The following is a 16,343-nucleotide window of genomic DNA, read 5'->3' as shown; positions in this document are numbered from 1 at the left end:
TCCTAAGTCCCTATGTATCGCAATTGGTTCTTATGCAAAGCGCTCTGACACCTTCAGGTAATGTTCGCGCTATATAAAATCGCATTAAATAAAAAAAATAAAAAAAAATTCCAGCTCTGCAACTAACGAGAAATGATAGCAAGTATTTTCTGCCATTACACCTTTCACGGAACTGTCTACAACCTCCTATTCTAATAGAAAATGCACCCTCTATTGTATAAAAAGTTCTCTCCCACGTACAGCAGGTGGCGGAGACTGACAGACGTGACAATGACAGGCATAGATATAGATGAGGGACTGAGTGCCAGTGCTTTGGTCAATGTCTACACTGACAGTGATGACAACTGAGAGAGAGCCCGCCTTCTCTGCCATTCAATTGGATGAGAGCAAAAGGTTATCCAGCAGTCATCCCACTTGCTTACTTCCAGACCATTGGACTAGCGTCCTGCCCTTTGGCCCGTTTCGTCCAACTCCCATTCGTCCGTCTCTTCCTTCTTCATTGCTCCAGTCAAAACAAGCACTGTTTCTTGACTCTCGTCTTCTTATTGGTACTTTTCCACTGCCAATACCACGGTGATCTCGATTCACCCCAAATTTGATTTCCTTATTGGTGGATGCCTCTTCGTTTCTCCGCCCTCCTTCAGCAACACAACAGTGTGGGCAGATAGAGGGAGGCATGTCCCTCCGTACTGGTCGCGATTGGTCGAGTCTTAGCTCTATCAAAATTGGGACAGGCGCATCTACCCGCCCTTCTTTCTTGATGGAGGGAAGCCCAGGCCAATCCGACGGCCGCTTAACCCTCCGCCTCCAATGAGATGCCGGGCTACAGGGTTGAGTTGCGCGTGCCGGCCGTTTGATCCTTGTATCCGGCTGGAGTGCGCGAGGGGGGTCTTATCTCGCGCAGGGACCGTTGATGACAGTGGCGGCGCTGGCTTAAACCTGCTAGAAGACATCCCATCTGGAGGCTCTTTCGGACGCAGCATTTTTTATTTACATTTTGTTTCTTAATTATTGACAGCCGGCCACTCTCCAAGAAACAAAAAACCTCCCTGGACCTCTGGAAGGACTGCGCTCCCACCCCAAGACCTATTTTTTTCTTAATCCTCTGTTTTTAATTGCCGTCTTATAGATAGTTATATAATCAGGTAGTCAATACCGCACATACATTAAGTGCCAAATATGATGATGATTTATTTGATAACATTTATTTGGAGTCTGAGCGGCTGCTATCTTGAACCGTCAACAACCTTTCCGAATCGCAAGCTTTTAACTGTGTAGTGGGAACTTACGTTTTTTAAAATAATTTTGGGCGAAAAAGAGAAGGGTTCTACATGGTAGTAGCCTGGATCACGGATCTATTAATAACTAGCCTAAATATTAAATATAAAAGCTTCCAAAAATTCGTACAAACACCCGTAGAATAAATAATACATTAAGACTAGGTTAAATAATATAGCATACTGAAAGTAGGTTTAATTAAGGTACTGTAGTATAGGTGTAGCGTATAATAATACACATCAAAACTCCCTGTAATATATATATATATAAATATTGTGACGTGGAAATAGAATCGTACCATGGGACACATCTCTTACCAATCAGTAAAATAAATACAAGCGTCTTGAAGAATATTTGAAAAGTACTATACTTTATAAGTGGAATATATATTAAAACTATTGAGCTGAAAGGAAGGTGATTTGGAACTTGGGGATGGCAGGGGTAGATAGTTTTCTACTTGCTGGTGATTTCACAGGGGGAATATTATCATTTTCTGTCTAAAAGTGATGGGAAAAACTTAAAGTATGGAGTTTTAGCAGCTCTTCAGCTGCGCAAGGGGGGTGGGAGATGAGTGGGTGGCTTAATTTAAATGAGAATAATGCAATTTTTGAGCTGTGCCAGCTTCACCCATATGCTTTTTGAAATGTGTGTATTTGGGTTTTTAAGTGCAGGTGTATAGCATATTTTGTAGCTGAATGTCAGAGTGACCCTGGGAGGGAAGGTGTTTTGTTTATTTCTGTTAAATGTCCCTTTGTGGCACAGTCGCCCATTTAAACATGATGGCAGCATACAATGGGGGGTCGTCTGGGCACCACCATCACCATCACCACCTCCCTCACCTTCCTCCCCCACACTTGCACCACCACCTTCCGCATCACCTGCACCCTGGCTCAGCAGCAGCGGTGCATCCAGTGCAGCACCACACATCAGCTGCAGCCGCAGCAGCTGCAGCTGCTGCTGCCGCTATGTTGAACCCAGGGCAGCAGCAGGCTTACTTTCCATCGCCGGCACCAGGTCAAGCCCCTGGACTATCTGCAGCAGCTCCAGCTCAGGTACAGGCAGCAGCCGCAGCAGTCAAAACACACCATCATCAGCACACACATCACTCCCAGCAACTGGACATTGAGCCGGACAGACCCATTGGTTATGGTGCTTTTGGTGTAGTCTGGTGAGTATTTGGATTCCAGTTATTACATTATTGCTTGTTTTCCTTGAAGTAGTTTCCATGTCACTAATAAGAGTTGCTTCTTGACTTCGATGTATGTGTCTGAAATGTGTATAGTTGACATATGCCCATGCGGATTGAGGAGTTGATGACTGTTTTTTAATTTTTAATTGATTTCACAAAATTATGGACCCTTCTGAAGAGGTAGCGCGTCACATTTCATATCATCAGTAATGGTGTTGTTATTGCAAAATACGTTTTTCTCAATATGACTCAGTTGGGAGCAGTGATTACATCTAGCTGTAGATAGCATGGTCCTATGATCTGTTCCAACCTCTTGATGACTGCTTTGTTGGGTGTTGACCTGCAGTGAAGCTCATTGCCTAATGTGGCATGTTTTTGCTCAGATGTTTGATTATTTGATATTTCTTTGATGCTGTAAATGTGAGGTTTGATGTCAGTAAAAATGACTGATAATTTTTTTTTTTAAACCTTGCAATGGAGGCCTAAGCCATACTGAATTTCAAAAAGACTTGGAATATGCAGATGTGCATCATTAGACCCTCTTATAAATTTAAACTGTTTAATTTATATTGTTTCTTAACATTGTTATTAAGGTAAACTATTACTGATCTAACAGGACTCCAGAAGTTTCTACTCTTATATTTGCACCTTTAAAAAACACAACAAGAATTCGCATACTCTCGATAATCTACAGTCCTCAGAATTTGCCATCTGGGAAACATATACTATTGACTTTCAGAAAAATCTCTTTGTGATATCTTTTTAATTGGGTATCTCTTTAGCTCCTATCATTGACATTTTTTAATTTCTGTCATGTAATGGTTGCCTAATGTGTGGATACGCTGTAGGGAGAGTCACTTGCAGATTATGGGGATAGTAGGACCTAGAGTTAATGTGATCGATGTAGACCTCTCATGATGGCCAAAATATAGCTTACTTGTAATCCCTTGCCTTGAACATCAAAATACTTGGTGACAATTTGAGGGTGGTGGAGGTGGTGGTGGGTGTGTGTGTGTGTCATTATCAAACACATCAAATAGTAAGTTAAGAGAGATATCTTCTGTAAAACAGAAACTAAGGAATTGTGATCAAGAGTTAAAAAGATACAAATGTTAATGACTATTGAAAAAAAAGAAGGGAAATTAGATTGACGGTCCATGGAACATCTCAGTGAACACAGTTTACTGAAAAGATGAAAATAGGAAGACGCAATTTAGCACGTCAACAAGGTCTTGACTTGGCCTAATAGGTTCTCTTTTTTTCAACTAGGGTGGTTGGTATTAACCTGTGGGGTTAATACCAATATTTCCTGTAGACCTAGTCAGGAAACTGGCCCCCATTAAGGGCAAGTGGCCTAAGCACAAACTGAAAAAAGCTAGCATACTATTGCTAAGGTACTTACTCTAGCATGTTAAAAGTTTCAACACTTTTACTGCTCTTTAATCTTATTGTTGTGCTTTGTTTATGGCAGTATCACCTCCCAGCATGCTTCGTAAACAATGTCTGAGCAGTGCCTCATGTCAAGGTGTGCTCTCCGTCTTAATTATCAACAACCAATTCCGCTCAGTGTACTTCAGTAATTGCAGCATCTTCTGCTGACATTGTTCCTGGATGCTCAGAAGAACAATGGAAGCTGTCTGAAGTAGACCTCTTCTTAAAAGATCGGTAACAGCAGGTCTGTCCAATAACACTTATAAAGGCAGAGCGCTCAGATCATCTGCCCTCCTGCTGGAAAGTTGTGTGTTCCCTCTAAAGTGTTGTGTTTCCTTTACATGCAGTTATACACATAAACATTAATATAATCTGCCTCTTCAAAGGAATCGTGAATCTATAATCATGTTAAAAGCTTTGACCTGATAGGAGGATGAGGCATGGTTAACAGGTGCTCAGTCCATCAGTGTGAAAATGACCTCATTTAACTTGACTTAGGCAGGTTACTTTTACGGTATCATTTTGATAATTGCTGTCATTATTCAAGTTATAAATACATTCATATTGTTATAAGGCATGGTTCCCGAAGCATTATAGGGACAGGTCAGTGCAGCTTTCTAAGGTCCACAATATTTATGTTTAATTTTAACAATAAAAATTTCTCAACACTTTTGTAGTCAGCCAGGTGTCGAAATGGAACGATGCCCAACAGTTCCCCTGTTATAGTTGAACAAATATAAATATTTTATTATTCGTTTTCCGGTGACTCGTAGGCTCCTGTAAGATCCATACCCGATCTCCGAAAGTAGAAATAGTAGTAGTGAAACAAAGGCGTTCCATTTTAGCAGCATGCACATGACTGATCCTGTTCAGCATGCCTCAGTCTATAGTAGAACTAAAATTCCAGAAGGCCAAAATGCAAAAGAAAAACCTAACGGCAACCTCGGAATTTCAAGCATTAACTTTTTATTGATGAAACTCACAATAAACCAAATGCATCGTTTAAATGTTTCATGTCTTTATGAACACTAACTAACAAGCATGTCTGATGTGCAATCTCATTCACCTCTCTTTGAGAGTATTTGCTCTCTCTGCTTATCTGTTAGGTGAATAGATGCTAGAATTAACACACAATGGCAAATCTCTGATGTACTAATGCATGCACAAATGCAGTTTGTGTTACCGTATTAAAGCCATACCGCAATGCTGTGGCTACATTATGCTGTGTTCTCTTTGTGTTGTGACAGTCGCTAACAAACAGGGCCGGCCTTTAAAATGGGCAAGCTCGGCCCAGGCCGCCAATTTTCTGAGTGGCGCACGAAGCTGTGTGCATTAAGGTTAAGCCAACAGCAGCATACTTCGCATCTTAATCCAGCCTTGCCCCCCCTGCCTGTTCGTTTCTGTCTGATGTGCCAGTTTAAAGTAGTTAAAGTCCTTCATTAGCCCTAATCGAAGCAAGCCTACTGAGCATCTCTGCTTCACATTTTGATAGTGAAAAAATGCAATAATTTGGATGGAGTGGGTCCATCAGGCTCCTAGGCCTAGGTTGCACTATACTTGCTAGTCTTATGTTCGTTTTATCCCTGGTGTCAGTAGTGCAGCAACAGGAAGAGGACGGGAGTGCAGCCAAAAGAAAGGTTTACCACTCACATTCAGTGACTGGCCATGTCTCAGCAGGCCGCCACCTAACGTTATCAGTCCACCTCATTCTCTGCTTCATCGTCTGTATTTAGAAAGTGCACATAGACATATGATAGAGCGCGGGTTCACCCGTTCAACATACTCACCTGGTCATGTGTGTATATATATATATATATATATATATATATATATATATATATATATATATTATATATATTTATATTAAAACAGGTAAAGCTACACTCAATCAATTTAGATTTTATCATTCAGGATCTATACCATTTGTCTTACCAATCCAAGTCATCAATACCTATAGTCCTAAAGGATCAAGGGAGTTAACAAGAAAATAGGTAGTAAATAACATTTAGTATTTCATAAAATAACCACAAACTCGAGAACGTTTAAGTTCTTTTATCTAAGTAACTCTTTAAAAGTTTTGAAAACCATGAAATCAATAATTTCTTGTTCTATTTAGAGAGATGTAGATTAAAACATACATATGCAAATAATTTGGAAAGAAATATCATTAAGCATTCTGACGAAGGGTGGGTAGAGAAAAGGAAACCGTATAATGACAACTCCACACTTTATAGTTACCTAGAATGGTGTGGTGACCTAACCCTGGCCACGGGCTGATGACAAAGAACAAGAATCCCAAAGTGCAGGTGCCGGCCGAGAAAGAACAGGTGCAGATCAGAATCAGGACAGGTTACAGACCAAATTGGATCAGGACAAGATCACCACAGGCTAAGACCAGCACCACAGCTAAAGTTCAAACGTCAGCGTTGTAAACCCTCTCTGCAGCTAACAGTCGAACCCTGATTGGGTCATGGAACTCCTTCCCAGAACCCCGATTGGGTTATCGAATCTTCTGACAGAGTGCTCCGCCAGCAACTCTGCTCTCGATCACCTATGGAGTGCGTTGGGTCAGTGACAGGTCAGCTATTCGGACAAGTCGGACAATCTAACTAGCTAAGCATATCCTAGTTATACTATTTTCCAGGTCAGTGTACCACCCCCAAATGTTGCAAATGTGTGAATTTGACGGTTTGCTCTCAAAACGGGAAACCTGCATCTCTCGTTCCTCTTCAAAACAATCTTATTACCTCATCTATTCCATCAGTCACCATACATTCTATGACATAATTGATAACATCATCGTGACATCTTATAACACTGTGCAGTAACTTCGTTTTTTTTTTGTTTGAAATGGTAACTGACTTTTTCATCTAAGACGTCACTTTAACCTTTGTTATTTTCAGTGAAAAAAAGTGTGTGTGTATGTATAAGCTGGAAACTTATTACATCCTAAAATGAGATACTATTAAACCCAATGGTTTAATCAGGATGAAGAATTGTTTACATGCCTGTACTGAATAAATGTTTAATGACATCTCATAATGTATATTTATCAGGAGGAGCAACATAAGGAAGAGTAGAATAATTAATTTCTTGGAGAACAATCGGAGGACTACGAGAGAGAAAATGAGCTCTAGCACTTTAAAAATAAGAAAATATATAGAACCCTTTAGAAGATGGCAGCTTTTTTCATTAATTCATTTAAAAGGAGAAGAGTTATTAAGCCCTGTTAGTAATGTGAATTTTTAAGAACAGCCATGCATTAAAAAAAAAAAACATTAGTATTGCATTTTAGAAAGCACAATTGGAGTACTAGCACTTTAAAAGAATTGAGCACTAGCACTTTAAAAATGAGTGATAAAAAAAGAATTCTTGACTTGTAGTTCCATAGTTGATAAAGAACTGTGGTAATATAATCGAATGTGTGTATGTAACTATATGTTCTAAGATGGCCACCATGTTTCCACTATATGGTCATTGCATTTACAACTGTGGGAATTGATTGTCCGATTTTTGTGTTTATGCCAAAGGGTTGAAGTGTGTTTTTTTTTTTGTGGGTGCATTTAACCAGAATTTAGTATGTGGCTCTACATCGTAAACAATGCCTTGAGGTAACAGCTGAAACACGTTGCTGTTTTACTTATTAAATAAAGAAGCCAGACTGTAAATCTACGGAGTGCCGATCCCGCTTCATTTGGATAGTGGAGGCTTTTTTTACTATATATATATATATATATATATATATATATATATATATATATATATATATATATATTGCAGTCTTTTCATCCGTGAATCCACTCACACAGGAAAGATGAAGTGGGACCCAAAGTTCTTCGTGCCAGGTATTTCTTATTTTTCAAGCACCCTGCATCGCAGCCACAATGCGTTTCAGCCCCACCTGGGCCTTGATCACATGACGCTTTGCGTGTGTGTGAGAGAACATTTAAAGTGCTAGTGCAGTATACAATTGTAATCAGATGATCAGTGCAAAAGAGACAGGGAAGAAAGACTTTCTTTCTCGAATGCCGGCTTAGTTCACAGGCAAAAAAACTCTAGAAAAAGAGTACACTCATAAACAACTGCATATATGCATGAATATAAAACAAGGACATCATTCTATACAATAATATATATAATATAACAGGGTAAAACATTAAGCATTTAACTTCTATAAAAAACATTAAAAAATGTTTAAAAAGCTAAAAATGCCGATTTAAATACCATAATAGTATAAATAAATATGTTGTACCTCGAATGTCCAATTAAACATAATATTAAGTGCAAATAATGCTACAGTAAACATGTACGTTTGGAAAAAAAAGGGGACATCTTAATTTTCCTCCCAAGAAATACAGCCCAAGTGGGCAAATGTATATATATTTCTAATCATGTTATACAGCTGATGTTTTTAAAAAAGACGAACAAAACATGTACAGTCCTTGAGCCAGCCGGTCCAAGGAGTGTACTGGTGTGTGTGAAGTGTCATAAGGTTCAGTACACCCATAACCATAATAAAATGTGATGAATAAATATGTACATAAAAAAGAAAGATTCAGGAGAACTCAGCGCCATATATATTAACAATTTCATTCTGATTATGGAGGTTCAAATTTGAAATTTAAAAGAAAGGACATCCCACGTTTTTAAAGGCAAGTATATAAATCCTCGCTAGCGTTGAGCCCCATCGGTGACTAGGTATTTAGCTCCAGTATGTAGCGTGTTTCTAAAAGACGGAGGGTGCCTTCACGGTTACCACCCCTCCGAAGTGGCGGAACACAGTCAATTGCAAGATGTATTGGGTTACTTGCATTGGCCACCTCGAAATGCCTTGCCACAGGATATGCCTGATCTTTGTTAGTAATGGCTGGTATGTGCTGGAGTATTCTTTTATGTACTAGTAGTTTAGTGCTACCGATGTACCTTAAAGCACAGGAACACTCCAGCTTATACACGGCATGGTCTGTTTTGCAATTGAGTCTTTTATTAATGCATCCTGGATTTGGCTTGAAAGGTGTTGTGTAATCCTTTCTGTTCTTGGCAAGTTTACAAGCCTTACACGATACACACTTAACCCCTTCCATGCTCATGACGGGAACGGTTCCGTCATGAGCGTCGGTTGAGCTGTGCTCATGACGGAACCGTTCCGTCATGAGCCGATAGGCTCATTAGAACCTTCAGCACAGCGCGAAAATTCACGCCGCGCTGAAGGGGTTAATAAAGCCCTTCTGTGTTGATAACCAATTGGTATGTAAGAAATGGGGGTTACCAAAATCTCCAAGGGGGTAGCATGGCATCAAGCGGGCAGGCCAAACTTCGAGGACATGTGAAGCATTCACGCAGTACCCACAGACGACACACCAATCACACCACAAAAGAGTCACAACACCACCTTTGGTTGGAAAAAGATTAAGTTTAGTGATGTCTCCAACCTGCAAGGTAAAAAGGAACAGAATAGTGGTAGTCCCAACAAGGCGCCAACTGGCACCAGCCAAGTACTTCAGTGGGGGATTATTTACATGGGACAAAAAGGGTTGAGTCCAAAGTCCATGCTGAAGGGAAAAAGGATGGTTAATTACACACTAGACCTGGGGCCAATCTGGCGGGGCCAACTCAGGCTCTCATCCTCGGGGGGATAGGCTGTAATTGCAAAATCCAACTTTATGCATAAACACACCTCCTGTGTTATAACGCCAAACCCCACCCCTGTAAGGGAAAAACATCATATAATACCAGACAGGACACCTGTAATGGATCAGCGCGGCTGGCTCCTTAACATGGGGCATACACATTTCATCAGGGTAAACGCAAACGTCTCCTCGTGCAATTAACACTTCCCTAGGGGAGCAGTAGACCCATTCAGGTAATTGGCCAGGCAACATTCCAGCAGATGTAAAACGTGTGCTCAAATGTAACACTTTTTAGAGGTCAGATAACATCTCACTGGGATCAGGCAACCTTTTTTTATGCCAGGGTACTCATTTCCCTAATCAGGAAGAACATTTCCTTGGACATTAGATGAGGGCATAACATTCCTTTCCAGGTAAACAAATTTCCTTAAATGCAACCACTTACTCAAATGGAACACCTTTCAGTAGCCGCAGCATTAAGAGGGAATTACTCTTCCCTAGTCCAGGAGCAGACCCCTTTCAGCAGTCAGGCCACATTCCCCTAGTGCCTTTGCAGTCCCACTACAAATGTCCCCCACAGGATCAGTCCGGGCCACCGCCGGGGTATCTGGGGCCAACAGGGCCCAATCCCATATTCCAACAGGGGGGTGGGGGCTCCGAGCACCGACCTTGTGCCGCGTTGCCCTCTTCACCCCCCTACACAGTTTAATAGAGGCCCCACTCACCGGCCTCTTGCAGTCCTGCAGGCGTCCCCCAGATTTCGAAGGGGAGGGGGCAGGCACCGGCAATGTGCCTCGGGGCCCCCTCCGTGCTCTGGCAGTCAGTCGCAACACTTGCGGCACTCCTGGCACTGGCGAAGGCGGGGTGGCTCCCGCCCTCCGCTCTCCCTCACAGCGGCTTCACCCGGGCCCCTCCGCTCCCTCAAGGGGACCCGGGGCTTCCCTCAGCCGCGACGTTGCTCCAGTCTTCCGGGGTCTTCCTGCGGCCGGGCTTTCCTTGGCAGGCGGGGTAGGCTCACGCCCTCCGCACTCTCCCCACGGCTACGCTTCTTTTTGTGGCGGCGGGGCTGGCACCGACAGTGTGCCCCGGCCCCGCCTCCTCCACAGCTTCTGTCCGCGGCCGCAGACCGGCGGGGTAGGCTCCCGCTCCGGTCTTCTTACACCATCGGGGCTCCCCTCAGCTCGCTGGGGGCCCGCGACACCGCCGGCCGGCTTCTTCCTGCAGCCAATCCCTGCGCGGCCTTCCAGGGGCACGGCCGCGCAGGCCAATCAGTGCGCGGCGGGGCTGGGGATGTGACCGGTGATGTCACCGGCGCCCCCGCCACGTGATGCCGGCCTCTCCGGCTTCAGGGCCTAGCGCGGCCCGCTCCTCCTCATCGGCGGCCCCCTCCTGGTACCGGGGGTTGCCACAACGATGCCTCCCACAGCGGCGGGCCGCAGCTGTGATTTCTGGCGGCGATAAGGGGTAGGCTCCCTTTTAGTTCATTATTTATTTCACGGGCAATTCCAACCGGCGTGAGACGTCGATAAGGGGGTAGGCTCCCGTGGCACTATCTCCTCAGCAAAAGGACACCACCACGTGGGGTAGGCACCCACAGCGCTATTCACAGCGCTCAGCTCCTCTCTCTCAGCCCGCCAGAATAGAGGCAGTTCAGGGCTTCTAGGGACACGCAGCTCCTCCCAGTCCTTCTCTAGCGCTTCCAAATTATAGCGCTTACCAGGCAGTACAGTTTAGGTCAGGGCAGCAACAGTCTTGAAATTTACAGAGCTTAGGTAGGCAAACCAGGGCTTCCAAGTAGGCTCCTCACAGCCCTGTGCATCCAAAGGGGGCCACAGCTTCTCCAGGGGCACCAACCTCCCCAAACAGCGTCTGACAGCCGCACCTCACGGAGGGGGGGGGGGGGGGGCGAACAGTTCCACAGCCAGCCCCAGGGGCACACTCCTCACCTCCTGGGGGGTTCAAGCCCACAGCATTCCTCCTCTTCTGGGCACCTCTTTCCCTCAGCGCTGGCGTAGTTCAAGGTCCCACAGCGTCAGGGACCAATGAAGGGTCCTCCCTTGTCAGGGGCCCATGGGGACAGCCGAGGGGGGGTTTATAGGGGTGCAGGGCCCAGCTCACAGGCCCATGTGGCGGTAGCACCTCACAGTAGGTCCCCTCTCTTCCTTGACCCAGCGCTGACTGACTCTCTGGTGACAGTTCTCCCTATTTATACCCTCCTCCCAGGCAGTGCCAGGACCTTCTAGAATGTTGGCACATCTAGCCTAAACTGGTTCTAGGGGAGGGGGTGAGCACCCTGGGTGCCAGGCTTTCCCTCCAAAAGCTAGGGTAGCTGGGTATTATTATCTAGACCGCTGACCTAACGCAGTCAGGTGGCACTACCCAGGGCCATGGCATCCATTTTAAGAACACAGTACATTTTAGTCAGGTACATTTTTAAAATGGGGATTGTTTTTCTGCACACCATTTAATAACATTTAATCTCACAACAGGGCAACTCTTACCACACATGGTCCATACATATTTATTACCATGGGGGAGTCATTCAAATTTGGGGGGCAAAAAGCGAAAAATTTTGGGGGAAAAAGGCCAAGTCCAACATGGGTGCTCTTATTTCTGGACTAATTTTTACCCGGCAGTTGCCCATAGATCAGTACCAGGTTCCAGTTTTTGTTTAGGATTTTCCTGATTGCTCTGTGTTAATTGTTATATGTGAGTATAACCCTGCTAGAAGGTTCCAATTTTTTGATTGTTATCTGTATGTCATTCTTTTTGGCAAGCACCTGGTCCCTGGTGAGCAATTGTGTTTTGTTGATCCCTCTGTCCACAATCAACGGGGCTTAACCTCTCGCTAGAAACCTTTGTTTGCTATTTTCCTGAGCTATTTGGCAATCGATGTCTCTGCTACATAAACACCGTACCCATTAGCATCTCTCTGTAGGGGATGCTTTGAATTAGGTGTTGCGGGTGATGGCTTGTGGCATGTAGCAAGGAGTTGCCCGCAGTAGGTTTACGATACATTTTAGTGGAGATAGCTTTATCCTTTATAAATACCTCCACATCTAGAAAGACTACTGAGGATTTACTCATGTTTGCAGTAAACTCAAGGTTAAGCTGGTTTCTATTTATCTGATCAACAAAGTCTATGGCAAGTGACTCTGGACCCCTCCAAATCAAAAAGAGGTCATCGATATATCATAGCCAAAGGGGTACATGTTGGTCTATGATGTGTTTAAAGTGCCCCATGAGGACCTGCTCCTCCCACAGCCCCATATGCAAATGGGCATAGCTGGGCGAGAAGCAGACCCCCATCGCAACTCCCCTGATTTGTTGATAGATATGGTTGTCAAATGAGAAGTTTTGCTCCAAACAGGTAGTGACCATATTGACTAGCATTTTGTCATGCAGTAAGAGATATGCCGGCTTGCGGTTTAGATAATGTTGTACTGCCTTGATACCATCTAGTTGGCGTATAGATGTATATAATGCAGTCCATAGTTATTAAAATTTGTTGGGATTTGTTGTGTGTGTATATATATGTATATGTGTATCTATATATGTGCCTGTGTATATATGTGTGTGTCTATATATATGCGTGTGTTTGTGTGTATATATGTGTGTGTTTGGGTATATATTTGTGTGTATCTGTATATATGTATGTGTGTGTGTGTGTGTGTGTGTGTGTGTATATATATATATATATATATATGTGCGTGTGTGTGTATATATGTGTGTGTGTGTATGTATGTATGTATGTATGTATATATATATATATATATCAGCACACTTCTTTTGTGGAAAAGAACACAGAAGCCACCATGGGGAAGTTCGAAGGAGCAGCTTTATTCTCGTTTGCAACAGGCAAATCCATTTCGGCCGCGAGGCCTTTCTCAATGCCCACAGTTGCTGAAATGAACACGCCTCCTCCCCTTGGACTACTATGAATGTCCGGCCCAGTCCTGATTGGCTGTTCTCTCTATTCCTCCCACTCCGGCCGGAGTGGGCTGCCCAACGTGCAGTTTCCACCAGGTGACCGAACTGCATGTCCCAGAATGCCATGTTCCAGCGAAGGGGTCTACAGGTTAGAGATGACATCCCATACAAATGTGTGACTGGCAGGTAAGTCCAAAGAAAGAGCGTGCCTCCATTCCATTTTAATTGTAGAGTTGAACGTGCTCCCTCGAGTCCCCAAACCACAGCTACCTTAAACGCCCAGGTTGCGTTCTTTACGAGGCTCCGAATGACTTGGCATCCGGTCCACAGAGAGGCGGAATTGCCTCTGCTTCGCATCCCTGCCTTCTGGGGTCACCAGGTGTCCACCGGAAAAATCTGCTACCGCAGAGGACACTCTCACACCAGCCGGAGCTGCCGCTGCCAATGGTTCCGGTGAAACTTGCGCTGCGGGTTGCTTCTAGACCGTGTCACTGGCCCACACGGTAATGGATATCAGCACACTTCTTTTGTGGAAAAGAACACTGAAGCCACTATGGGGAAGTTCGAAGGAGCAGCTTTATTCTCGTTATTTATATCTATGTGTTTATATATGTATGTGTGTGTATGTGTGTGTATGTGTGTGTATGTATGTGTGTATATATATATATATATATATATATATATATATATATATATATATATATATATATATATATATATATATATATATATCTTTCACCAAAGTAGAAAATAATGTCTGCACTCATCCATTGCTTTGAATACTGTGATCAAGATCTGCGGTCGAAACGCGTAGGTGAATGGGGCTCCTTGAGTCTCTTGTATAAAACACAAGCATAAAGCAATGGATGAGTGCAGACATTATTTTCTACTTTGGTGAAAGATTATCTGTGGGGACACGTTCATCCCTGCTGTCTGGCACCGACCGTAATAGCGTGCACCCTCTGTGGAACGAATTGGTGATTAAATATATATATATATATATATATATATATATATATATATATATATATACTCATTACCGAGAACAGTAATAAAAGGCTTCCAGAAGTGAGGGTACGCATCTGCCTTGCTCTCTGCTATCATACATAGATGCTCCATGCCTTGTACCGACCACAATCGTCTCTACCACGCTGTGTGAACAGGGACTCTGTCTGTGCCCGAGTTGGGCCCTCAGCTCCGTTCGCATGGTGTTCAGGCCTAAGGCTATCTGCCTTCGTCTTGGAGAGCGCATGGGAAATGTTACAGTATTGGGAAGCCGTAAGAGAATGTAGGCAGGGAAGCGTGGGATATCAGTGTTGAAAGCTTAATTTATGTCTTGGAGTATCTTGTCCCAATATGTCACTAATTGGGGGCAGTGCCATACAGGCTGCACCAGTGAGCCTGTCTGTCCACAACCTCTCCAATAATAGGCAGTGCGTTCTTTGTTCCATTGATTTAATCTGGCCCGTGTTAAATACCAGTATGTAGCTACTTTGTTAGCTGCCTCATGCCTAGAATGTTGTGTGCCTTTTGATAAGACCTGAAGTATATTACTTGCCACTCATTGTCTGTGAGGGTTCTTCCCAGCTCTGCCTCCCATCTAATTTGCCCCTTAGTTTTCCTGTAAGAAGAGTCCTCTGAGAGGAAGGCATACAGTTCTGTTATAAGGTGTGTCTTGTCATCCCTAGTAACAAGCCATTTTTCAAATTGGGTTAGGTGTCGAGAAGCCCCTGATTTAATCTCTGGCGAGGTTACCCAATATCTTAATTGATTGTATAAAAAATAATCAGAGGCAGGGAGCTCATAATCTTTCCTGAGCTGATCAAAATGAATAATTCCATTCTGGTCAAATAGGGAGACCACCCTTTTGCAGCCATGCTCGCGCCACCTTTGCAACGGCTCCGATTTACACCACAGAGGGAATTCCGGATTATCAACCAGAGGGGCCATCAGGGAGGAGAAGGATGTGAGATCGAGGCGGAACGCGTAGACATCCCAGACCCGCAGAGTTGTCGCCGTTATGGGGGAGGTGTATAGCCACCAAGCCCTGTGTTTGCACGGGAGCCAACTCTCTCGCCAGATGTTGAGTCCTGCTACAGTTTTGTCCATGAATGACCAGTGCTTCTCTGAGGGGGGACGATTCCATTCTAGTATGATTCGTAATTATGATGCCTGAAAATATCGTGAGATACCCGGAACACCCATTTCCCCCGCAACCTTGGATTTTGTGATTTGAGTGAAGCTAAGTCACGGTTGTTTCCCACCCCAGATAAAGCGATTGATAGCGTGCTGAAGATTCTACAATGCGGCCGGAGGTGGGGGTATGGAGAATAGTTTGGAAGATGTACAGTATATGCAGCAAGATTGTCATCTTGACCTCGGCAATATGACCCCCCCCCCCCCCCCCTGGAAAGGCCCGCCCGTGCCCACGTGGCTAGAGATTTGTAAGTTTGCCCTAAAAGTGTCCGTAGTTGGCTTTCAATGTTTTAGCTGGGGTGTGTGCTACGGAGATCTCCAAATATGTTATGTGATCGCTAGCCCACGAGAATGAGAATTGTCCTGCCAGGACCTCCATAGTATCTGGGGAAGTAGATAGGTATAATATTTGTGACTTAATGCAGGTTTTCCTTATTATTATTATTATTATTATTATTATTATTATTATTTATTTTTGTAGAGCGCATAGTCACCCTGAGGTATCCCAGCGCTAGGAACCCTAACTCTTCAGTTCAGCGGGTCAGGGGCAACAAAAGGGGGGGGGGACAGAGAATCAGTGTAAAGGGAGGGCATGAATCATTAGGGAAAAAGATGAGTCTTTAGCTGCTTCCTGAAGCGCAGGTATTGTGATTCGAGTCGCAGGTCGCGGGGGAGCGAGTTCCAAAGGC

At 44.0% G+C, this 16,343-nt stretch overlaps 1 protein-coding gene across 1 annotated transcript in view; it reads left to right on the top strand.

Annotated features, from left to right (window-relative positions):
* Nucleotides 1-809: 809 nt before the first annotated feature.
* The window catches only part of NLK (nemo like kinase), a 933,583-nt gene continuing 918,049 nt past the window's right edge, over nt 810-16,343 (top strand). Inside the window, exon 1 of the mRNA XM_086954551.1 lies at nt 810-2,446. Coding sequence (XP_086810677.1) covers nt 2,022-2,446 — 425 coding nt within the window. The 5' untranslated portion in view covers nt 810-2,021. The remainder of the gene's footprint in view (nt 2,447-16,343) is intronic.

Source organism: Lissotriton vulgaris, chromosome 2_1 (assembly GCF_964263255.1).
Source record: "Lissotriton vulgaris chromosome 2_1, aLisVul1.2, whole genome shotgun sequence".
Lineage (NCBI taxonomy): Eukaryota > Metazoa > Chordata > Amphibia > Caudata > Salamandridae > Lissotriton > Lissotriton vulgaris.
The sequence above is the reverse complement of the archived record's forward strand: the minus strand, read 5'-3'. Positions and strand labels throughout refer to the sequence as shown.